The sequence below is a fragment of the Misgurnus anguillicaudatus genome, chromosome 9 (genome assembly GCF_027580225.2).
Source record: "Misgurnus anguillicaudatus chromosome 9, ASM2758022v2, whole genome shotgun sequence".
Taxonomy (NCBI): Eukaryota; Metazoa; Chordata; class Actinopteri; order Cypriniformes; family Cobitidae; genus Misgurnus; species Misgurnus anguillicaudatus.
Window position 1 is genome coordinate 32784496 of NC_073345.2, and position 25288 is coordinate 32809783.

The 25288-nt window shown below is 34.0% G+C and overlaps 1 protein-coding gene and 1 long non-coding RNA gene across 2 annotated transcripts in view; both read right to left on the reverse strand.

Moving 5' to 3' along the window:
• Window positions 1-4806: 4806 nt before the first annotated feature.
• The window catches only part of LOC129423973 (lymphocyte antigen 6D), a 90671-nt gene continuing 70189 nt past the window's right edge, over window positions 4807-25288 (reverse strand). Inside the window, exon 5 of the mRNA XM_073871526.1 lies at window positions 4807-5131. Within this exon, the coding sequence (XP_073727627.1) occupies window positions 5064-5131 (68 nt within the window). The 3' untranslated portion in view covers window positions 4807-5063. The remainder of the gene's footprint in view (window positions 5132-25288) is intronic.
• LOC141366245 (uncharacterized) lies at window positions 21067-22088 on the reverse strand. The gene is made up of 3 exons (XR_012371348.1): window positions 21962-22088; window positions 21765-21878; window positions 21067-21204 (listed from the first exon to the last, which is right to left on the reverse strand). It is a non-coding gene; the product is annotated as an uncharacterized lncRNA (long non-coding RNA).

A 25288-nucleotide genomic window follows, 5' to 3' on the forward strand; every position in this document is an offset into this window, starting at 1 on the left:
AAACTAGCGAAAGACACTTGCGTCGCGCATTGCGCTGCATTGCGCCGGGTGTAAGATAGAGCCCTTAAATTGTTCTGTTTTTTTAACATCTTTGTCACTTTACAGCAGTGGTTTCCTTGCAAATTTCGAATAATGTCAACTAATCCAGGTCAGTGGCAGATGCAGAACATGACATGGGTGGGCATGGATTAAGTCGAGGTGGGCCTGAATCTATGGGTGTCCCGAAATCAAAGCAGTTGTCCCGAATCCAGGGCTGGGTTTCCCGAAACCTTCTTAACGCTACATCGTTCTTATGTTACACTGTACCTTATCGTATATGTGCATGTGTACATCACATTTGAATAAGAAACGATAAAAAGTCTATAAAATTTGTCAAAACTTCACGAATCACAAGCGTATTGTACACCCGAACTTGTCACATTTTTGACAAAATTGATACTGCTTTAAATCGTAATGCACAGTGACATTGATTAAGCCTTTTTAATAAAAAATGTTATTGGGCTGTTGACACTGTCATATACAAATAAGAGCCTGCACACAGATACAGGAAATATAAAAGAACACAAAAAACCTAACACTTTTTTAAATAGCCCATTAAAGTGTTTATTACAAATAAATTAAGCTACTAAATGCCAGGACTAATCCGTGTCTGGGAAACCTCTACTATATGTTTAAGTAAACTTATTACACGGCTCTCTGGAATGCTTGATTCTGATTGGTCAGTTGAGACATTTGCAGGTTCGTTCTTTTCAAATAATAACCGCTTCAAAGTAATAACGCATAGCCGGTACTACTTGAACGATTAAAATCACTCCGCGCCAATAAAGATCAATAAAGATTACTGTTTGGCGCCATCTTGTGACAAACACTGGACAACCACAATTAAGAATGGAACATTTTGACATTAATTTTAACATGTATGGAAAAACATTTAAACAGTGGATAGAAGAACGAACAACGACAAGACACAGAGAGCTTACTGAGACTGAACTTGACAAAATAGAGCATGACAGCTACGAAGCCAACACACAAAAAAATACAGAATGGGCATTAAAACTTCTTAAAGACTGGCTAAAAGAGAAAAAAATGGAGACAGACAACTATGAAGCAGAGGATCTTAATAAGGTATTACGATCATTTTATGCATCTGTGCAAAGTTTCGCGGAAGGATAAAAATGTTAATTTAAAACAAATATGCCAATAAAATGTTTCAAATTCATATTCATGTCCGTTTTTTTCTTATGTGACAAGTAGCCGTGTAATAAGCTTCGCGTCGGGTCCTGATCACACTGTCGGGGCTTATTTCTCGATAACTACCGGCTGCCTCTACATTATCCCTTACTTAACTTAAGTTGTTCAAGTAGTCATTACTTAAAAAAAATGAAGCAAACTTGTTGTCCTAAAAAATGTAAACTAAACTTATCCGGGCTTACAGAGATAATAAATGTGACCCGCTCTGGCGAAATGAGTCGGAAGTCGCAACGTTCCGTTTTAAGATATGAGCCGATAATGTGGAAAAACAATGAAATTATCATAAAAAATATTTTAGCTAATCTCCCAAAGTTTCGTAGTCCAAATAATTGAGTAAAGGTGTTTAAATGACTATTAAAGTTGAAACAGTTTTACTAAATTCGCTGGAAATGAACATTGCTTTTCTCAAATCCTCTCGTCACCTCCGAGCATTTCCCGGGAATCCCCTGAAACGTCACTATCTCTCCAAATATGGTGTTACACGTTGTTTTAGAGCCAATCAGAAATCTTTATTAACGCTGATCATTTGTCAAAGGGAAACCCCGGGGCACGCGATTGGTCCAGCCATCCTACTGTCAAACTCGCAGCACTCTCCTCTCCTATTTAACTCCTTTTTGAATTGTTTACACTGTTATTGTCAACTACTCTACACAAAGATATGATTGCATAGGCAAGCATTATTTGTTTTCTTTTTGCTTGTCTCTCTGCCTCTCTCAATTTCTCTCACACGCGCACGCCAACCATCACCGAAAACCTTTCTGTTACTTCACATTTTCAATAAACATCATTCTGTTTAATTTATAAGCTTGTTTCTTGGTTTACTCTAATAGTATTTATATTAATGTCCTTGGTCAAATTAAGCTGTAAAATAAATCGTTTATCCCTTTAAAAATGCAATGGATTTTGAAAGATATCTACACAAAACGGGCAAAAAACTTTAAAGGCGGTTTTCTCAGGTTTTCAGTTGAAAAAAGAGGACAGACAACCTTAATTCAAATGTCTATATCTTTAAAATCATTCAAGGTATGACTTTGACTAGGATATCATTTGAAAGCTAATGATCTCCTCTTTCCATTGATACCAAAATCTCAATTTTGAAATTTGGGTCACTGTGACTCATTTTGCTGGATCAGGTCACAAATGGGTTTTTATGGACGTTTTCTGACAGAGTTTACAAATATTTTGGTACCCTATTGATGTGTGAATGGTTTTTACTGGTAAAACATTGTTGCGTGTTTGAACTGAAGCATTAAGCTTTCTGTAAAGCAGCGGTTCTCCATCATGTTCCTGGTGATCCACCGCTCTGCACATTTCTTATGTTTCACATCTGACTCTGATCATCAGCTCATTAGGTGAGATCTTCTATGTCAGCATTTGACAATGTTGGTTTGGAGAAAACTTTAGCTTTCTGATGTTGCTACTGATGTGTGAATGATGTCTTACTGGTAAAAAGGCATAACGGTGTTGTGTGTGTTAATAGCACATTTACTGGTACTGTAAATTCATTCTGGTGGTAATTTACTGAAATGACTGTGTGAAAGAGGCTGATATTTCTTTCAAAATTCACTAGACCCAAACAAAAGACATTAGGTGTCTCAACATCAGCTCATTCTATCATTCTATAGCCAATGTGAACCATCAAATTGATTATTTGTAACCAGTCAATTTATTTATGTTATATCTCTACAAACTTTTTATTTATGAATTCTTTTATAAACCAAATATAGTCATGCTTTTGATTGTGTGTTCACTGCAGTAATTTACATTTCATCACTTATGCAATATGGGCCAGTTTTAATTAACATAGTCTAACCAACAGGTTAGATATCTTTGTGTTTCAACGATCATGGCAATTTGTACATATTTTGCAAGGTGGCAAATTTGTATTAATTTGTATGAGCACATTTGTACATTTTTGTACAAGTTGCTTTTGCCCCTGTGACGTTGGGGTTAGGGGTGGGGCTTCGATAGTTTTTTATGATAATACTATGTTTTTGTACGATTCACTTTGTACAGATTCATACAAATTAGTCAACTCGTAAAATACAAATTCTCGTGAGATCAGGCTGTTGTGTTGAAAAAAATATATATTTTATACAAAAATGACTATATATTTTTTTGTGTTTGTCTGATGGATAATGGACATGTATATTGGGTGGTTTGTTGGTGATTAAATGTGGGTCACCCACACTGCTAGGCGCTGAAAGTTCAAGACGTTGGGGCAGAGTGTTGTTCATTAAAATATCCTTATTAAATTTTTTCAAATGTAAAGCATATAAAGGCTTATTGAACAAAATCAGAAACAAGTGTAAAAGTGGTTCTATTTTATTTCATGTTTTTTATGTTTGCAGTATATTTTCCTAACAATATAATACCCTGAAAAACCAAACCAAAAAGCAATGAAAATTAAGCAAAGAAAGCATTGTCTGTCATTCCAACATATATCACAATGAGCTGCTATATTTTACAAACATAAAGCTTTTTTAAGTATATCACATTTACACTTGATGCTAAGCTAAATTCATTGAATCATGATGTAGAAGAACAAAGGACACAAGAAATGGAGGACATTGTGAGTGATGCTCCTGATAGCATGAGACTAAAATGTCTTTTGGTACATTATCACAGATAGATTTAGAGTCACATTTTAAGGTTCTCAGTAGAAACGGAGACATTACTAATGTAAAGAAAAGAGTAGTTGGGTCAGATATGTTCATAATCATTCTAAACAAACCAGATATCAGACAGATCTTCTATAAAATAAACATGATCATGAAAATGTAGATATATACAGTAGATATATGTTTACAGTTTGCTTTACGGAAAATAACACTGAGATTTTAAGTAGAATTCCTACATTACTACACTGTAAAGATTCCTGGTGCCACTTAAATTAAAGTAGAGACTGGTCTCAATACTGGCATCAGCACAGTTATTGCTCTTTAAGTGAATTAACACTCATCATGATTTTCATCGTGTCTATACACAAGCACCCTTCTGAATGATGGTAACCACAAAACTCAAAGAAGAAACGACTAAATCTCATATTTAGATAAATTAACATTAAACACTAACAAGTTTTTTAATTTCAAATTCAACTCTACAAATGCAGTCACATGCAAAGCATGATGGGAAGTAGTCATTGAATTTAATCAATTTTTTAAGGTAAGTGGTTGCAATCAACCCATTTAAGCTACATTTAAACAAAAGTTTTATATTTTATTTTACTTTACTAATCTTCTTTGTTTAAATGTACTTAAATAAACTGATTGCAACCACTTACCTTAAAAAATTGATTAAATTAAATGAATCATTTTTTTCAGTTTAAAAGTCAACTGCCTAGTTAGTTATATCTACAAAAATCATTCAAGTAGTTTAAACACAAAATTTTAAAGTAAATTTCCTTCTAACAAATGTACAAATTCATGGATTTTACATGATAAAATTAAGTTAAATTTACTCAATACTGTGTTGATTTAGAATTACTTAAATTACTCACATTTTTTGGGTTATTTTTACTCAAAATTTTGGTTTAAACAAGAATGATTTTTTTAAAAGTAGAATTTACTCGTTTTCTTTAGCTAAATTTACTAAGGGACATACACATTTTTTACAGGTGCTGTTTAAATGGCAATTGTGATTTATGTTGTTACTAAGCTCAAACCTATTCATACAAACCTAACAACGAAATGGATAATTGATACAACACACATATTAGCAACAAATATGCATTATATAGTAAATATATAGTAAATAGTCAAAAAATCTTGAGTTGTTCTATTTGTTAGTTGTGGTCTGAAGTTCAGTTGATTTCAGTGAAACAAAGTGAGGATGAAGAGCGGAGACAGGAGGAGGATGAAACTGCCCTTATAGAGTCCATCTGATCAAGACACAAAATATTTGATTAACACAAAACTAACATTAGCATGACCAGAACAGCACAGAGGAGTAAATTTGCCATCTTGGTACAGTACATACTGTATATACAAATAAAAATATGCATTTAAAATATAGAGTCAATCAAATTATTAGGTTTTGGTTTGATTAAATTATTAAATACAATAAATTAAAGTACAGTAATTCTTTTTACCAGATTTTAATTAATAAAAATGTCCTCTGATCAACTGCTAGTTTCCTACTTCTGGTATGAGATCATAAAATGTGTATTGAATTTTGATTTAAAATATCATACAATCTGAGTGGACAGATCCTTGATGTCGTCCACCAAATCTATGGGATGTTAATATTATGTTTATATAATGTTCTTTTGCATTTAGCAAAGTTTACCTTCACCTGATGTATCATGTTGCCTTTTTAAGCATCAGTTAATGTTAACAGCTTTTATAATACTGTATGTAGGAGTTAATCATATGTCCTCAATGTAAAAAGATGATTCTCAACATCATACAGTAACTGCTGGGGGGGAAATATAGAGAAGGACAGTCCAGTCTCTTATTATAAATAAATAAGTATCACAAAACAAAGAATAGTTGATTAACCAGGTAACCTTGCACAGTATGACAAATGAAGCTGTAAGGAAGGCAGCCCTTGTCATGTTTCCTCAACCTAATTAGGTGTGCGTGTTACCCTTGATTAGTCTGTGTATAAATCCCCCTGTGTTTGCCATTGTCCCTTATAGTAAGTGTTACAGTATGTGTTGTTTCTGTTCACGGATGGCTCCATAGTATCATGTCTTGGATTTCTGGGTATGTAAGACTTAGATCCTGCTTTGCTTCATGTTTTGGACAACAAGTTACAGATGTGTACACTCTTAAAACGAATGTGTTAAAATAACACTTATAAAACGGCCAGTTCTGGTTCTTCATTCTGATTGGTTGAAACGCGTTCTAAGCCGTGATAAAATACCCCGGTAACCTCACGGTTCAGACCACATTACATAAGAATCACTGCGCCACTGTTGCTACGTACTGATTTATGAAAATAAACACCACAGTCTTTAATCATATTTTTAATTAGTCTACAATTGCACAATTAATGGCGATATCCAGATAAATGTCAATAAATATTGTTGAGTCATCTCATCGATAAAGAGAAAACGTTGTCCGAGAAGTTTATAACTCAAGTTCATACGTCCGCTATTATCCACTGGGTGGCGATCTTACCCAACTTAAACACTGACGCATTCACTCAACACTGAAAACAGCGTGTTTTCATCAGGCTCTGAATCTGATCTCTTACAAAAGTTCTTTACAAAAATGGAATTATCTCCGCTTTTAGCTAAAAAATTAGAGAGGTGATAAGAGAACAAATGAAGGTAGGATGAAACGTTTTTTGTTTGTTTTTGTTTGAAAGCGGATGGTCTGTTCTTTCATTTGATATTTTATGTTTATTTAAAGAAGTTTAATTCTGCAAGGCATTAAACTAAAACTGGGTGGCAACCACTGATCTATATAAATGACTGGATTGCGCATAGAACGCTTGACGTAACTGCATGAGGTGAAGCCAGCGCAGAGTTCGAGCCGCCATCTTGGTATACCCAAACGGCAGAGAGCGTCATTGACTTCCATTCAAACTCATGATCAAAATTTACCCCCTTTACAGCGTATCAGTTACATCAGGTTAATTTTTAGGATATGTGTACGTTAATTATTTGTTAATTCTGGTGTTATTTGCAATGTTTATGTTTTAATCGGGCAGGATAATGGATTTATAAAAAAACGTTAAGGTGAGTGTGTCTGTTGTTGCATTTGTTAATGACACGGGTACAAATAAAGTTTTGTTTGACATTCAGCTACACTGTGACGGTCAGCGTTATTTCTCTAAATAAGTTTAAGTAACTTGTAAGTTTAGATAACATAATTACAAAACTAGCAAATTATTGCATACACATACGGTACAAAGCATGATTATTTATTTAGATTTTAGAATGAGCACGTTTATTGTCATTAATACTAAATATGCTGCGGTCTGTCTGCTTACCTGATACTGTAATAAAGATGAATGTATAATAACTGTTTAAAACGCAAAATGTACAACTTTCAGTAAATAACTATTTACATGCTTTGGACGTTTGTGTTGTAATATTGTACATGGTAACTTCACATATAAAAACGAAGACGAGTAAAGTGATGTTTTATCATTAAAATCTGATAACGTCCATTGATTTAATAGAAGGTTTGGGTATACCAACATGGCGGCGCGGTGGCTTCACAAGTGTGACGTCATGCGCAATCCAGTCATTAGGTGTGTTCGACTTCATGCGGCGCTGCGCAGACCGATCGGCGGCTGCCTTGAAGCAGTGCATTTTGGTTAGTACTTTTGTCCGATTTCAGCTGGCGCTGCAGGCACGTGACTGTGTCATATGGTTTTTAAGTACCGCGAGAGCGTTTCGAGAGTAGCCGGCTAGCTCAGCCGGTGCAGCTTCTCCAGAGCGGCTGCCCGGAGTTGTGATGACGTAACAGCTTAACTTGATTGGTCGCCTCATTGATGACAACGATCACGTGCGTTTCAAGTTTAATCCAACCTTTAGTTTCACTAATAAACATTATAAATTCATGTTTTAAAACAGGAAAAAACACTTTAATATCCTTAAATATGTTATATTGTGTTGTGTAATAAAATAAAAAATGAAAATAACAAACTCTATTGGTATTTTAATATAGGCTTGTTTCCCGTTATTTTCGTGTATACAGTATAAGCAGCAATTAAAATATTCGATATAAAATGTTTCTGGTTGCAACTTTTTATTAAAAGGTTTGTTTTTATCAAATTCAGCATCTAATTCACTTCATTTGCGATTACAAACAAGGAAACACGGCGCACACGTCACTACGGCAAGCAGCAGGTGTCCGGCTTGAAGGCTCCGTCTTCAGTTCCTCCTTCGACTGCAAGCGGCAAACCTCGCCGATCGGTCTGCGCAGCGCCGGATGATCTCGAACACACCTATTTATATAGATCAGTGGTGGCAACTTAAAAAAAAAAAAACGCTGACGGGGAAAGAGTTCAGCAGGCTTCCAAGCATTTAATCATCACTTCAACAGTTGCACGATATAAATGTTAATGTATAAATTAGATGCATGGTGATTTATAAAATTAACACCACAGTCTTAAATCATATTTTCATTGTGTCTTTGTTGCGTCTGTGTTGGTTGGGAACTGCGCTCTGTTTCAGTCACACTTGATTCTGAGGAACTACTTTGTTTGGCGAAAGAGTAATATTTGTACTAATATAATTACAACTTATTTGTGTTTTATTTTATAAACTCCCGCTCGCTAACGTTATGCATATGAAGTAACCGTTTTAACGCCCCTGAGCTGTTATAAAATGCACTGGTAACCCACTGCTTCTTGGGGTTTATTGCTTTAATCTTGTGTCTCAGTTAACAGATCTCTGTGTTATTTTTGGAACAACACACTTTGTGCTGTTTTAACACATCTTGTGTTGGCCCTTTTATTTATTTGAACTCAAAATCAACACGAAATGACACATAATGTGTTAAATAGTTTTACACAAAACAATGTGTTCAAATTAACACATCCTTTTTAGAGTGTATGTACAGTATGTTAATATTTGAACAGGGTTGTTTTAAGCAAAATTTTGCAGATTCTATTAACCAAATTAGATGTTTTGTAGAAAAGCATCAGTTAAATCAATACCTAAAAAACGAGCGTATTGAAAAATCAAGGTAAATACCTGTGCCGTTGCAAAGGTCAGTTTCACAGCACTTAGTGGTTATCTTCGTCATCACCTCTTGATTTTGACAAGTGTTTGAACATGATTTACTTGTTGAAGTTAATCCACCTGAATATAAAAAAGCAAGCCTTCATGGAGTACTAAAATAAATAAAACAATTTCAATATGCCAATATTCCTGTAGCCCAATTGGTAGAGCATTGCATTAGCAGTGCAAAAGCTGCGGGTGCGATCTTGGGTACACATAATAATGATAAAATATAAAAGTATAGCTTATAATGCACTTTAAGTCTCATTGAAAAAAATGTCTGCCAGATGCATTAATGTAAGAAATGTTTACAAGCTAATTCATATTTGATCATTTCCACTCCAATCCTGCTTTAACTGTACATTATGACACCAGATTTCCCCTCCATTAAACTGAACTTACCATAAACAGTTGTCGTTGTTGAACATTTGGAATATCCATTAGCACATGTTTCTTCTTTACAAGGACGTCGCCCTGAGCACTCATGACATTTAAGTGAGTGTGCTTAAGTAAAAACAAAAAAAGTAATTGAATGTAAATCAAATAATAATACATATTAATGTATGCTGAGTTTTGTCATACCTCCAGTGATGAAAATGAACAGAAGTACAAAGGAGATGTGCTGATCCATCTTTGCTTGTAGGAGGAATGATCAAGCTACGTTTCAGTCGTCTTTTATTACTGTTCAGAAAGGGGAGGGTTTAATGCACAGAATTCTGTTAAATTCTTTAAGTTTTTTAACACAGTTGTCAACATGTCTTTACGATAAGGGATATATACAGCACTGTGCAAAAGTCTTAGGCCACCACCACCCGCTTTGTGGTTTTAGCAAAGTTTTAATGTCCATCCATATTTATTTTTCACACTTTTTATTCAGATACAAACAGAAAATACAGGAAAATGTACACAAAATTAAAAACAAAATGATTTTCAGAACTAAATGTCTTCTTCAGGCGTCACTCAGTATTTATGTGACCTCTCTTGGCACGAAACACATCTTGAGCTTTTTTGAGGAGACTGAAGTCCTGAAGTCATTCGATTAGAATTAGAAATTAGGATTTAAAGTCCTTTCAGAAATGAGTCAGAAAAATTTACTGTAACTTAACGAATACTTGTCATACAAACAAAAGATAAATGTCCACATAATGCTTGGAATGTCTACTTTTAAATGAAAAGTGAAATCGTACATTGCTAATACTACTAATGCACAGCCAGAGCTTAAACAACTTTATGTTCGCACAAATGCTCATATGCCAAAATAGCTGTCTTAAGCACTATTCGGACGGGATTAGTTTTCCAAACAACGTTTGAGTTTCAGCGTGTCCCCCAGGACATCTGTGATTTTATGTACCGATTCGGACGGGATTAAAATGATGCAGGCTATTCCAGAGATGGGAGTGTCTGTTTCATGCATTTGGGCGTTGCAGAAGAGCAAGTGTTCTGGATACACGTGTTTGTAATGTTTAATATTTTGCTTTAAATGTAAAATTAGTACAGAACATGTAATTTATTAATTTAATTTTATCAAATCAAAATAAAATATACAAATCCTACTAAAGTAACGTTAGGCTACGTGTTTTATATAACTGTCTGCTTATAATAAACCCAAAGAAATTAAGAAATAATGATTAATAACAGTTTATTATCTTTATTAATTAACATTACCATTCCGGAGTGGAACAAGTTTGAACGAAGTTTCTTACCTTATAACGTTAATGATATTACAGTGTTTAGTCTTAACAGTGTTTGATATTCAGCTCGTCTTGATTTAATTATTTTATTTTGCCGAATGCGAAAAAAACATTCATATCTGAATTAATGGGACTCAGGAAATACAATATACGCGCATTAGTAAGACCTTACGGCAGATCACGTTGGCCAAAACACGAAATGAACCGCGTTTTCAAAAGATATTGCGGGCAAACACAGACGTTTGCATCCGGTAGGGATTAAATTTCTCAGAGGACCTCTGAGTTCGGCGAAAAACAGTAAATAAAATGCTCTGGAATTCTTACGGAGGTTGTCAGAGAAAAACACAGACATGGCCGATTCGGACGGGATTAAAAACAGAGGACCTCTGGGAAGCACGATTTTCTCAGAGGTCCCCCTGTAAAACTAATCGCGTTTGAATAGGGCTTTAGTAATTTTTATAGTAAACAATTGGTATGTCTTAAACGAATAAACATTTTATTGCATTTTGTCCTATAATATAATATAATAATCCTAACCTCTTGAAGTCTGTCATTAAAGTTCATTAGATATCAAAAGAAAAAAAGGAAATCACTCACTGCTCCTGACTTACTTCTGTAACTTCGTAAAAAAAAGATTAATCTATATTTACTTTTAAATTACTTTTTTTTGCCAAAAATACTTTGTGTTGAGCTCTGCTATTTGAAGTAAGTTTAAGGTTTATCATGTAGTTTGGATTTTCTTTTTCTTTTATTAAAAGGTTACTGCAGTTAGCATTAGATATTTTGCTTCATTAAAGGGATAGTTCACTCAAAATTAAAATTCTGTCATAATTTTTTCATCCGTATGTTGTTCTAAACCTGTATGAACCTGTATAATGAACACAAAATGTCAAAAGATATTTTGATAAATGATGGTAAGCACACAGCTGATTCCATTGAGAGCAGGAAAAATTGATAGCAGAAAAAATATTATGGAATTATGGTGATAAATGATAAAGAAGATATTTTGATAAATGATGGTAAGCACACAGCTGATTGTAACCATTGACTTCCATAGTAGGAGTAAAAAAATATGATGAAATACAATGCGTACCATTAACCCCAATAATGGTTAATGGTACCCATTGTAATTCTCAGCCTTCCAATTGAGAAACGGCATACACACTCTCCTCATTCATGGATTTACTCAGACTCGTTTTTTGTATGTCCATTCCATTTTGTTCTTGCTCGTTTCTTGTCACAGCGAACGCGAAATTTTTCCACACATCAGATTTACAATTCCCGTTTCTTTTGCTTCGCCACTAGCCGCATCCGCCATTGTCGCTCCACTTGTAGAGAGGCATCAGAGTGGCACGCATGGGATTATGGGAATTATAGTTCCCACGTCCCTCCCCTCGCTCAACTTGTCTGGAAAAACTACACGTGTTGCCCGGAAAACCTAACGCTTTATCGAATCATGTGACCACGTGGTACTGGGAAAATTTGATACCTGAATACTACGGAATGTATTACATCCCTAATAAATCCTATCATACCGTTTACATGAACACTTAATAATGTGATTGGATTGTTGTGCTTGTTTATATGGCAATGCTTCAAATCAGATTTAATTTTTTGCGCACACTGCACAAATAAAGGTTTGCACCGCATAGTATTATAAATCAGAATTTTTTTTGGCTTTTGTGCGTACGTAGACTTTTAGTAAGGATCCTATGCACAGTTTTATAAATGAGGCTCCTGATCCTAATGATTGAGTAATCTTTTTATATTCCGTTAGCATATCGGTCATGTATTTGGGTTCTAAGCCACATTAAGGCTAGTTCTAGACTAAAACAGAGCCGTCTTAACTAAAAATAACTTGCACGTACAGATCTTAAAAGTCTTAATTCAATAAAGGCCTAGTCCTGGCTTTAGCTAAGCCTTGACTGTAAAACCGGGCAAATGTTGTTTGTATTACACACATTTTAATGTTTTTGTTGAATAAAACCATGTGTTTTACTTTGTTTTGATACTTTGTTTAAACCAATTATTATTGCATCATCATCATTACTATATATGTAATTTTAAAGTTCATTGCTCACTTAGGTCTATTTTTATTACCAAATTACTTTATTATCAATTACCATTAACATTAATTGTTAGGGACATTCCTAGAGTAGTTTAAACATTTTTATGTGATTTCAGTTTCTATGCTTTATCATGAAGAATTTCTTACAAAGTGTAAAAAATCATCTCTGCTCATTCTCCAGAACTTAATCTCTTTTCTCGTCTCTTGGAGAAAGTGCCTCGTCACACCACTAGTACTTACTATGCAAAAACACCCAAAAAACCACTAAAAAAGCTGCATGTCAGCATTTGCCAGCGTTGGTTTGGAAGAAACTTCAACTTTCTGACAGAGTTTAAAATGTTACTACTGATGTGTAAATGATGTGTTACTGGTTAAGGGCGTAATGGCGTTGCGTGTGTGAATGGCACATTTTTGTGTTTACTGGTAAAGTCATTCTTTTTGGATTTTGGCTGATTTTATTTTATGTTGTAGTAGGATGAATTTATATCCGAATGTATCAAAACAAAAGAGATTATCATGAATTTTAGTAAGAAAACACCTGCACCTCAAAGATTGCTCATTAATGACACTCAGCTTGATGTAGTGGAGAAATACAAGTATAGGAACGATTATTGATAATAGGCTGAAGTTTGATAAAAAAACAGATGTAATCATTAAAAAGTCACATAAAAAAGATTGTTTGTGCTAAGGAATTCTTTTAATGTACATAGATTATTCTCAAGACTTTTTATAATTAATTTGTGGAAAGTATTCATTCTTTTTCCTTTTGTTGGTTTTCCTTAGTGTTTTTCTTTTAGTCAAAGAATAAAAATTGGTTGCTTAAAAATTGTAGGTGTTCCCTTGCAAAGTTTTACATTTTATTACAAACAGCACATGATGAGGATGGCACATAAAAGGAGTGGGATTTCCATATTGTTTTTATGGTAATTCTATGTTGTGTTTATGTAAAATATATATTTTATAAAAAATGTATATATCACTGTAAAAAGATTTGTTGGTTCAACTTAACAAATTAAGTTACCTGGTTAACTTTTAGTTAATTCTAAATTGAGTTAATTCAATTAAAAATATTAGTTGAAACAATAATTTATACAAAATTTTTTAGTTAACTAATATTTTTTTAAGGAAAGGAAACCTGGTAACTTACTTTTTTACGTTAAACCAACAAATCTTTGTACAGTATATGTGTGTGTTTGTCTGAAAGATGATGGACATGTATCTCAGATGGTTTGTTGGTGAGTAAATAATGGGGTGATTTTTATTTTAAAGTGTTGACGTCCCATCAGGTTGTCATGTGGGTCACCCGCACTGCAAGGCGCTGAAAGTTCAAAACGTTTGGGCAGAACGTTGCTCATTAAAATATCCTTATTACATTTTGTCAAATGTGAAGGTCTATTATTAAACAAAATCAGAGACAAGTGTAAAAGTGTTTTATACAATTTTATTTCATGTTTTTCTTTTTCCAGTATATATTTTTAAAAAATATAACACCCTAAAAATCCAAACCAAAAAAGCAATGAAAATTAAGCGAAGAAAGCATTGCCTTTCATTCCAAAATGTGTTAAAATAAGTTGCTATATTTTAGAAACACGAATCTCTTTTTTCACATTTACACTCTATGCTGGGTGTAAAGCAGTGGTCTTCACTATTTTTTTTTCATGAGAGTCACACTGATAGGTCAAAGTCAGTAGAAGAGCCACTATTACCGCAAAGTATCAAAAGTTACATCCAGTCATAAATAGCATGTCTGCTTATCAATCTGTCATCTCTGAACATACAACAAAAAAATGCAGCATTTTTGTCAAATCAAAATATATTTTTATGTTACTCTAACTTAAAAAAATAAGTTAAACAATTTCAACTTGATTTTATAAGTCAAAACTTAAATTAGTAGGTTGAAATGACTTGCAAAATAAGTTGTTTAAACTTCATGCTGCACATTTTTACAGTGACAATGTGACAATATGCAATGCAATAAATACAAATGGGGAATCTTTCTTTATCTTATTCTTTCTTTATCTATTTGTGCGTATTTGGACGGCTGAACATTTTGATGCATGTCGATAAGCATGTTTAACTGCATGCAGCGCGCCAATCACAGCGCGCCATTCGTGCGCACCGTGCCGCAGGATGCCTATTCGCGTCTTTGCATTGACTTAACATGTAAATCACTCGCGCTTGCTGCCTCTTCCGCGTCTGGTGTGAATGCCACATTACAATGTGTAGATGCAGTGTCCCCTGAACCATTAGGGGGTAACATTTCTCTTAATTTTATGCGGCGCTGCATAGTATGATTGCAGAGTGACAGTACTGTCCTGCGGGAGCATTATGTTGCATAACAAGCAGTCTGATACTTTCATGTCATATGACAATCTCTCTGTGCAAGCGACGTGCGTCTTGATATAATGGATATGGTTTTCAAACAAAGTTAGCGTCCGGAGCAGAAAAGACAGAATCGTGCAAGCCTGCATGATCATATCACCATATTATTTACTGCCATGCGAGGCACAAATTAAAGCTTGCCGATCCACGTGCAATAAAGAACACTGCTGTAAAGCTAAATTCAGTGAAACATGATGTAGATGAATAAAGGGCACAAGAAATAGAGGACATTGTGAGTGATGCTCTTAGCACTGTTACACAGATTACCCCGACAGCATGAGACTGGAATCTGGTATTTTGGTGCAGTATCACACATAGATTTAGAGGCACATCCTTTTAAAGCAGACATTCTTGGTCCAGCCCAAGGATCTGCTACTGTGAAGGAAGGAGAAGTTGGGTCATAAGTGACTGATGCGTAATATGCTCATATTCATTCTAAACAAACCATACATATATAGGACAGATCTTTTATACAATAAACATAATCATGAACAAAATTCCTACATTCACTGCACTGTAAAAAATACTTTGCTGCCTTAAAAATTTTGTTAAATCAACTCAGATTTACAAGTCATGTCGACAGAGATGAGTTGTCACAACTTATAAAATATAGTTGAGAAAAGTCAACTTAATTTTATAGGTTATAACAACTCACCTGTAGTTAAAACAACTCACCTCTAGTCAACATAAATAATAGTAAATTGAAATGACTTGAAAATCCGAGTTGATTCAACAAAAACTTTTAAGGCAGCAAAGTATTTTTTACAGTGTGTAAAAATTCCTTGTTGCTTGCACTTTAATTTTTATGTTTAATCAACTTTTACTATTCTTTTCTTTAATTGCTATAAATGATAAAAATAAAGTTTAAACAACTGATGTTAATACAACTTTATTTTTATAATTTATATCAACTCCTCACTAGTCAAGGAAGTTGAAATGAATTGTAAATTCTAGTTGAATAAACTTGAACAAATTTGTTGAATAAACAATATTTAAGTGGAACAGATATATTTTACAGTTAGATTTTGGAAAAGCATGATCTCTGATCCATGGTTTGAATATATACTTTGTTGAATTTGATTTAATTTCCTCTAATGATCTAAAGAGAGACAATCATCTATTCAGAGAAAAATACTTTATTTTTCACCTTTTGCTGTAAAGCAGTAGTCTTCATCTCCTAAACAGTTTAATTTGTTGAAGCAACTTTTCCCATCGCAGTAGTAACATTGTTTTCCATTGGGTTTGTTAGAGCTGTAATCTGTAGAAGAAACAAATATTATTCTTTCATCTGCATGCTTAAGTGTGTGTGCATACTGTACAGTATATAGTACTGTAAAGACAATACCTGGGATAGCTCTGATATTACAGAAGTCTCTGTTACAGCACTGTGCAGACAACACCATTCTTTCAAGTCCGTTGTTAATGGACCCACTTACACAATTCGGTGTACTGTCACAAGTCTTAAACTGCGTGCTAGTTTTTGTGTTACCTAAAAAACAGAAATTGCTTTATCCTTCACACCTGACCAGTGGAGTGAAAATTATCTGCTTACAGTATGAGAGATCTTAGGATATGAGTTATTTACAGACATACATCTATTTAACACATAAATGAGTAGATTAAGAAGATGTCAGGCTAGAACAATAGCAAATAAATATCTTGGCACAGTTATATTTCCCCCAATCGAAATAATTTCTATCATACACACATATGCCTTCACATAAATGGGTTTTAAAGATAATGTAAAATATTCAAATAACTTATCATTCACTTCAGTCAAGTAACTTTTCAATGGTAGCCTGTAGCACTGCAGTAAATTTACCATTCATCTTACTAAAATCACCAACAGATATTATCATTAGTGAACTCACCCGTGAATATCGATTCTTTTCTTGAAACACATGTATTAGATGTATAAGAACATGTAGTCACTTTACCTTCACAAAAACCACTCACACCTGTACACTTATAACATATGAGTGAGTGTCCTAAAAGAAGACAGACATGAAGGAGAAATATTCAATTATCTGTATGTGAAGCTAATAAAAAATAAATAAGCTTTAGTGTTTTGTACTGTACCTCCAGCAATAAGAGTAACAAGGAGAACAATGAGGATGTTCAGATCCATCGTTGGTTTGTCAGGAGGTGAATAAAATCACAAAACCTTTTAACTATTGTAGCTGGTGAGAAGTGGGTGGGGTTGTGATGAGAAAATGCAACTTCAAAATGAATGTGTGTGCACGGGCATCTGTGAAAAAAAAAAAATTACACCATCTTTTGGTCGCAATTCATTTTCACTTCACTTACAAAAAAGTTGTGACCTAATGGTTAAAGGAATAGTCTACTCATTTTCAATATTAAAATATGTTATTACCTTAACTAAGAACTGTTGATACATCCCTCTATCATCTGTGTGCGTGCACGTAAACGCTGGAGCGCGCTGCGACGCTTCGATAGCATTTAGCTTAGCCCCATTCATTCAATGGTACCATTTAGAGATAAAGTTAGAAGTGACCAAACACATCAACGTTTTTCCTATTTAAGACGAGTAGTTATACGAGCAAGTTTGGTGGTACAAAATAAAATGTAACGCTTTTCTAAGCGGATTTAAAAGAGGAACTATATTTTATGGCGTAATAGCACTTTTGGGAGTACTTCGACTCAGCGCAGTAACACCCTCCCTCTCCCATTATGAGAGTGAGAAGGGGAGCGGACTTTTCATTTATTTAGAATTTTACACTCCATGTATGTTTTGATAATCATTCTGAATCTGATCTCTAACAAATTCCTTCACAAAAATGCAATTGTTTCTTTTTGCAAATTTTTTTTATTTTTGAAGAAAAATACCAGTATTTAAAAGGTTATAAGCAGAGAATAAAAATATAGATAGGATGAAACATTTTTCCCTGTTTGTTTGTTTAAGCAGAGGGTCTGTTTTTTCATTTGATATATTTGTATGTTTATTTTTAGAAGAAAAAAATTTCTTTTTTTCAAAAAAAGGCTGGTGGAGAATGAGTTAACTCACTCTTCTTCATTATTTAGTATAGCCATGCAACCCAGTCCCACGAAATGTCATTATATAGTCACGTATTTCTTTATTCTTTTTTCGTGATATTACCACGAACTTCCACGCTTTTCGTGATCGTACAACGAATTCCTGTTTTCGTATGACTATCACGTATTGGTTACTCAACTGTTTTGTCCTATTTTCTTACCATTGTCGCTTCGGTTTAGGGTTAGATTTACATAAAATGTCATCCCTACCCAAACCCAACTCTAACCCTAACGGCAGGCGACATATAAAAAAACATAAACCAATATATAAAGTGACTTTCTAATGCAAGCACCAAATCGACAATGGTTTAACAATAGGAAAAAGTAGTGGAAATAATCACACGAAAACAGGAATTCGTTATACGATCATGGAAAACGCCCAAATACGTGATAATATCAGGAAAAAAATAAAAAAATTACGCGACTATATCACAAACCCTTGTGAGACTGTGTAACATGCAAACAATATAATGAAATGCATAAAATGAATAAAAATGCATGAAATTAATAAAAATCAATAAATAAAAATTTTGTTTCTATACATTGTGGGCACTTTCCATACATGTAATGACTTTTATACTGTACAGACTGTATATTCGATCCCTTTCCCCTGACCCAATCTCCAAACCATCACAGAAACCTTTAAACATTATCCAGATGGGAAAAATAAAAAGTTTAAAATTTTGCCTTACTGTATGTGTGTGCTAGTAATGCATGCGGTACAGTATATGAAAATGTATCTAATGTGTGGTAATGTGAAGTAATCGCAATCATGAGATTCAATAATGCTTTTTGATACAAGGTTACGCATCGTTTTCTTTCATGGACTGTGGACCCCCTTAAGTAGCCTTGGCCACCCCTGGCTACCCCATTTATGAAATTCACTGCAGACATTACGTATATATCACAAATCTGTCTTTGCGTTAAACTGGTAAGCTAACGCTGCTTTATATAAACAACATACAAGGTGTAATTCACAGTTTTTTTGTATTTTGCAACTTAGCAAAATTGCAACCTGTCTACATCTAGGACACATCTTGACATAAACATCTGATGAGACAAATCTGAGGTTTATTTTATGCATTATGTTAACTTTTTTATTTTATGTTACATTTTCTATATAATCCGAGTATTTCTTTTCTCAACAGCCAAATATAATGACAATTCAAGCTATATTGAATAAAATGTATTTTATTCCAAAATATGTCACATATGCCATACATTAAAACATGAAACTTCTTTCTTATTAATCCCACCATCATATCTAAAATGTCACATTCACATTTTATGTTGAATTCAGTGAAACATGATATAGGAGACGAACGTCCAGAAGAGAAAGAGGAGGTTTTGAGTGATCCCCATAGCACTGTTACACAGATTCCCCTGACAGCATGAGGTGTTGAAGTAACCTTGAGGCACTTGTGATGCGGCATCACAGGCAGTTTTAGAGGCACATCCCTTAACAGTCGATGGCAGATATGTAATATTTGCTAATGTAAAGAAAACAGAAGTTGAGTCATAAATGATTGATTGGTGATATGTTAATCATTATAAACTACTAAAACAAGCATGCAATAGATATTTTTACATACAAGAATGAGCTAAAAATATGTACCATGCTCTCAAATGTTTGCACATATACTATCTTGAGCATAGTGTAATCATTTTTTGAGGGAAAATGTCATTTTAATAAATTCTTACTTTGTGCTTTAACGCAGTAGTCTTCGTTTCCTAAACAGTTTAATTGGTTTAAGCAGCTTGTCCCATTACAGTAGTAACATTGTTTCCCATTAGGGGTGCTAGAGCTGTAATCTGTAAAAGAAACAAATCTTATTTTTTCACCTTAAACTCAATTGCTTTATGCAAAAAATAAATAAATTAATTAATTCGATATGATAAGTAAGGTGCCGGATTAAGGTCAGTGGACCGAAACGTTGCTATTGTTAATAAATATTTGAAGAGTTTCGTTGCAAAACGAGATAACTCCGTTTTTAACATTTTTGTCAAAACATGTTTATTATCATGTTAACATGTTTTTATTGCAGCCCAGTCTCACGAAATTTCGTTATATAGTCACATATTTTTTTTATTCTTTTTTCGTGCTATTATCACGAAATTTCGTGTTTTTTCGTGATCGTATAACGAATTCCTGTTTTCGTGTGATTATCACGTATTGGTTACTCAACTGTTTTGTCCTATTTTCTTACCATTGTCGCTTCGGTTTAGGGTTAGATTTACATAAAATGACATCCCTAACCAAACCCAACTCTAACCCTAATGCCAGGCGACATTTAAAAAATAAATCTGAAAAAATAGAATAAACCAACATATAAAGTGACATTCTAATGCAAGCACCAAATCTAACCCTAAACCGAAGCGACAATGGTTTAAAAATAGGAAAAAGCAGTTGAGTAACCAATACGTGATAATCACACGAAAACAGGAATTCATTATACGATCACGAAAAAACACGAAATTTCGTGATAATACCACGAAAAAAGAATCAAAAAAATATGTGACTATATCACGAAACTTTGTGAGACTGGGTAGTTTTATTGTGCTACTTAGCTGTATTTTATTAGTTATGAAGGCTTAAATCAAAACAAACCAACTGCAGTTTGATTGATATTAATTGGAATACACAATCAAAAAACAAGATTTAAAACGGAGGTTATCTCGTTTAGCAACAAAACTCTTCATTTAAGCAAGTTTTGTGTGGGATTTTTTAAAATAAACTAAAAGAGTTATAAGTGCTTGTTTTGCAGTATTAACAAAAGAATGGAAAAGTCTGGTGTCCTGTCACATACTTGTTTAAAATTGTAGAGATGTTATAAACAAAAATTGCAAGCATGGGGTGCAATCCACCTTCATTTTTCTTAAATTCCCTGCACACCACCACTAATGCATATAGTGATATACATTGAAAACAATACCTGGGACATCTTGACTATTACAGAGGTCTGTGTTACAGCACTGCATAGACAGCACTATCCTTAAAAGCCCAATGTTAACAGATGAATTTCCACAATACTGAGACGAATAACAACTCTTAAACGTTGAGACAACTGCGATGCCACCTAAAAAACAAAAAGTTAAAGTTTTATTATGATTACAATGATTTATAATAATCATTATACAATTGATTATAGCTTCACACCTCACCAATAGGGTAAAAAGGAAGAAAACGTGTGAATTTTTGTGTGTATTGACTCTGAGAACTGACTGCTCATTCGTTTATTTTCAACACTGAAAAAAATGATTCATTCAATTTACTAAATTTATTTAAGCTACATTTAAACAAAAATATTAGTAAAGTAATGAAAAACTTTTGTTTAAATGTAGCTTAAATAAATTGATTGCAACCACTTACCTTAAAAAATTGAGTAAATTGAATGAATCATTTTTTTTTCAGTAAATAATTTCAAATTGAAATTGGCATTTTTTGATAAAGATCAAACAATAGGGATAAAAATAATGAAAACTGGGATATAAGTTAAATAAATTGAAAATTATAAAGAAATAAATACAACACAGATGCAAGTCAGATAAACATGCAAACACAAGTTGGTTTTAGGAACTGAGATGCTGAGCTTCTTTAGCTGCTTTGTACATCAACCCTCAATCACACCCAACTCACCAGTAGTATTAATCATTGTTCCACTGGTACAGGTGTTATATGAAGAACATGGCATCGCTACACCTACACAAGAACCCGTCCCACCTTTACACCCATAACACTGGAGCGAATGTCCTAAAATAACAGAATGAAGGAGAAACATCATCTATTCTGTAGCTAATAAAACATTAAACAGGCTTTTGTGTTTTGTACTGTACCTCCAGCGAATAGAGTAAAAAGAAGAACAATCAAGATGTTTAGATCCATCTTTGGTCGGTCAGGAGGTGAATAAAATGACAAACCCTTCTCAGTGGCCCTTATATACAGTAGCTGATGAAAAAAGGGTGAGGCTGGAATGAGAAAATGAAACTTGAAAAAAAAAACTGGATAGGTGAACAGAAAATGTTTTGGGAGTGTACAGTAGATAGATAGATTAGATTGTAGTAATATATTAACTGTTTGTAAAAACAAAACAAGAAATGTTGTCCCAGGCCTGTATGCAAAAAGATTCATTTTAGTTTACTGGAAATCTCTAAGCGGCCACCAATTGCTGTTTAATTGCATGTTTGTCAAAATTATTTGGGGACTGTTGTTCCAGGTCCAGTGACAAAGTGAGCCTTTTTACAGTAGGTTTTATACAATATAATTTACTCATTGACTATACATTAACCGTGTTATTTGCTTGAAAAACAAGACTAATGTGACATGAGATGACCATAAAAAAATTATGCTGAAATTTATGAACACCATATTGTCCCAAATATAAGACCCAAGTGTACCTTTTTTATGACCAACTCTTGTCTTTTATAAAGAAAATGTTTTAAAAAATTTGAAGTCAAATGGGACCAATTTAATTCCCTACATTCTTTAATACATTCCAAATGGCTTACAGTACATATAACCTGCAGTCCATCTGGATTTTATAACAATTAGGTTGTCCATCTCATTGTGAAAAACATGTAGCCTATCAATATTTCATTAACATTTCTTTAGAGACATTTCCATGAAAAAATTATATTCGGGACAACACAGTATAATCAACTTGGATTTTCAAGTCATTTCAACTTACATTTTTTTATCTTTACCAGTGACGAGTTGCTGTAACTTTGATTTAAGTTAAAATAAGTTAAGTTAATAAGTTGAAGCAAGTTTTACAGCAAACATTTTTTAAGAGTGAACATTTGTTGTTCAGGTTTCATTCATTTTCACGCAAAAGATTACATTTGCTTTCTGTTTAACCAGTTTTATGAAAAGACAGATTCCTCAAAAGCAGTGTTTGAATTACAGGTGTGACTTTTAAAAATCCTGAAAGAAAACGAAAGTACTGTAAACACCTGAGGATTAGCATTTGACTTTAAACCCCTTTCCTGACATTGACATTTTTACTAGAAAGTTTTACTAGAAAGTATTGATGTTTTTAATAAAAAAAGTTGCCTTTCAAAGAGAAAATTATGAGATAGTAAAGTGAGTCACATGAAATTAATTGATGCATATAGATGGTTTCAAAAGTAACAATATAAACAAACTGCTTTTGTGGAACAAACATAACTTTCTTTAAACTCAGCAAAGAATCAATAACAACAGAGTCATTTTACAGTAGTTTCTGATAACAAGCTAAATAAACAACAAGTAGATTACCTTAGTTCAAATTATAAGCATACTAAAAACTACAGTACACTGACTAAAATGTGTACTATATACAGTGGGGCAAAAAAGTACCCAGTCAGCCACCAATTGTTCAAGTTCTCACACTCAAAAAGATGAGAGAGGCCTGTGGTTTTTGTCAAAGGTACACGTCAACCATGAGAGACAAAATGAGAAAAAAAAATCCAGAAAATCACACTGTCCGATCCCCTAAGAATCCATTTGCAAATCATGGTGAAAAATAAGTATTTGGTCAATAACAAAAGTTTATGTCAATACTTTGTTATATACCCTTTGTTGGCAATGACAGAGATCAAACGTTTTCTGTAAGTCTCCACAAGGTTTTTACATATTGTTGCTGGTAGTTTGGCCCATTCCTCCATGCAGATCTCCTCTAGAGCAGTGATGTTTTGGGGCTGTCGCTGGGCAACACGGAATTTCAACTCCCTCCAAAGATTTTCTATGGGGTTGAGATCTGGAGACTGCCTAGGCCACTCCAGGACCTTGAAATTATTCTTACGAAACCACTCCTTCTTTGCCCGGGCGGTATGTTTGGGATCACTGCCATACTGAAAGATCCAGCCACGTTTCATCTTCAATGCCCTTGCTGACGAAAGGAGGTTTTGAGTCAAAATCTCACGATACATGGCCCCATTCATTCTTTCCTTAACTCGGATCAGTTGTCCTGGTCCCTTTGCAAAAAAACAGACCCAAAGCATGAGGTTTCCACCCCCATGCTTCACAGTAGGTATGGTGTTCTTTGAATGCAACTCAGCATCTTTCTCCTCCAAACACAAGAAGTTGAGTTTCTACCTAAAAGTTATGTTTTGGTTTCATCTGACCATATGACATTCTCCCACTCTTCTTCTGGATCATCCAAATGCTCTCTAGCAAACTTCAGACGGGTCCGAACATGTACTGGCTTAAGCAGGTGGACACATCTGGCACTGCAGGAATTGAGTCCCTGGCTGCATAGTGTGTTACTGATGGTAGCCTTTGTTACTTTGGTCCCAGCTCTCTGCAGGTCATTCACTAGGTTCCCCCATGTGGTTCTGGGATTTTTGCTCACCATTCTGGTGATAATTTTTACCCTACGGGATGAGATCTTGCGTGGAGCCCCAGATCGAGGGACATTATCAGTGTTCTTGTATGTCTTTCATTTTCTAATAATTGCTCTCACAGTTGATTTCTTCACACCAAGCTGCTTACCTATTGCAGATTCAGTCTTCCCAGCCTGGTGCAGGTCTACAATTTTGTTTCTGGTGTCCTTTGACAGCTCTTTGGTCTTGGCCATAGTTGAGTTTGCATTCTGACTGTTTTAGGTTGTGGACAGGTGTCTTTTATACTGCTAACAAGTTCAAACAGGTGCCATTAATACAGGTAACAAGTGGAGGACAGAGGATCCTCTTAAAGAAGAAGTTACAGGTCTGTGAGAGAAAGAAATCTTGTTTTTTTGTTATTGACCAAATACTTATTTTCCACCATAAATTGCAAATAAATTCTTAAAAAATCAGACAATGTGATTTTCTGGATTTTTTTCCTCATTTTGTCTCTCATAGTTGAAGTGTACCTATGATGAAAATTACAGGCCTCTCTTCTTTTTTTAAGTGGGAGAACTTGCACAATTGGTGGTTGACTAAATACTTTTTTGCCCCACTGTAGATCGGCTGCCAAAATGCATTTTGCACAGTTCTCAAAATGAGGGTATATTTTGTAAATTCAAATTTTTACATGAATGCATGTTTTGTGTGTGTGTTTTCACATTTTGTGTTTCAAAGATCACTGAAAAAAGGTAAGTGGTTGCAATCAATTTACTTAAGCTACATTTAAACAAACAAAAAATAAAAACATTTAAAAAATAAAATAAAATAAATTTTTTTTTGCAACCACTTACCTTAAAA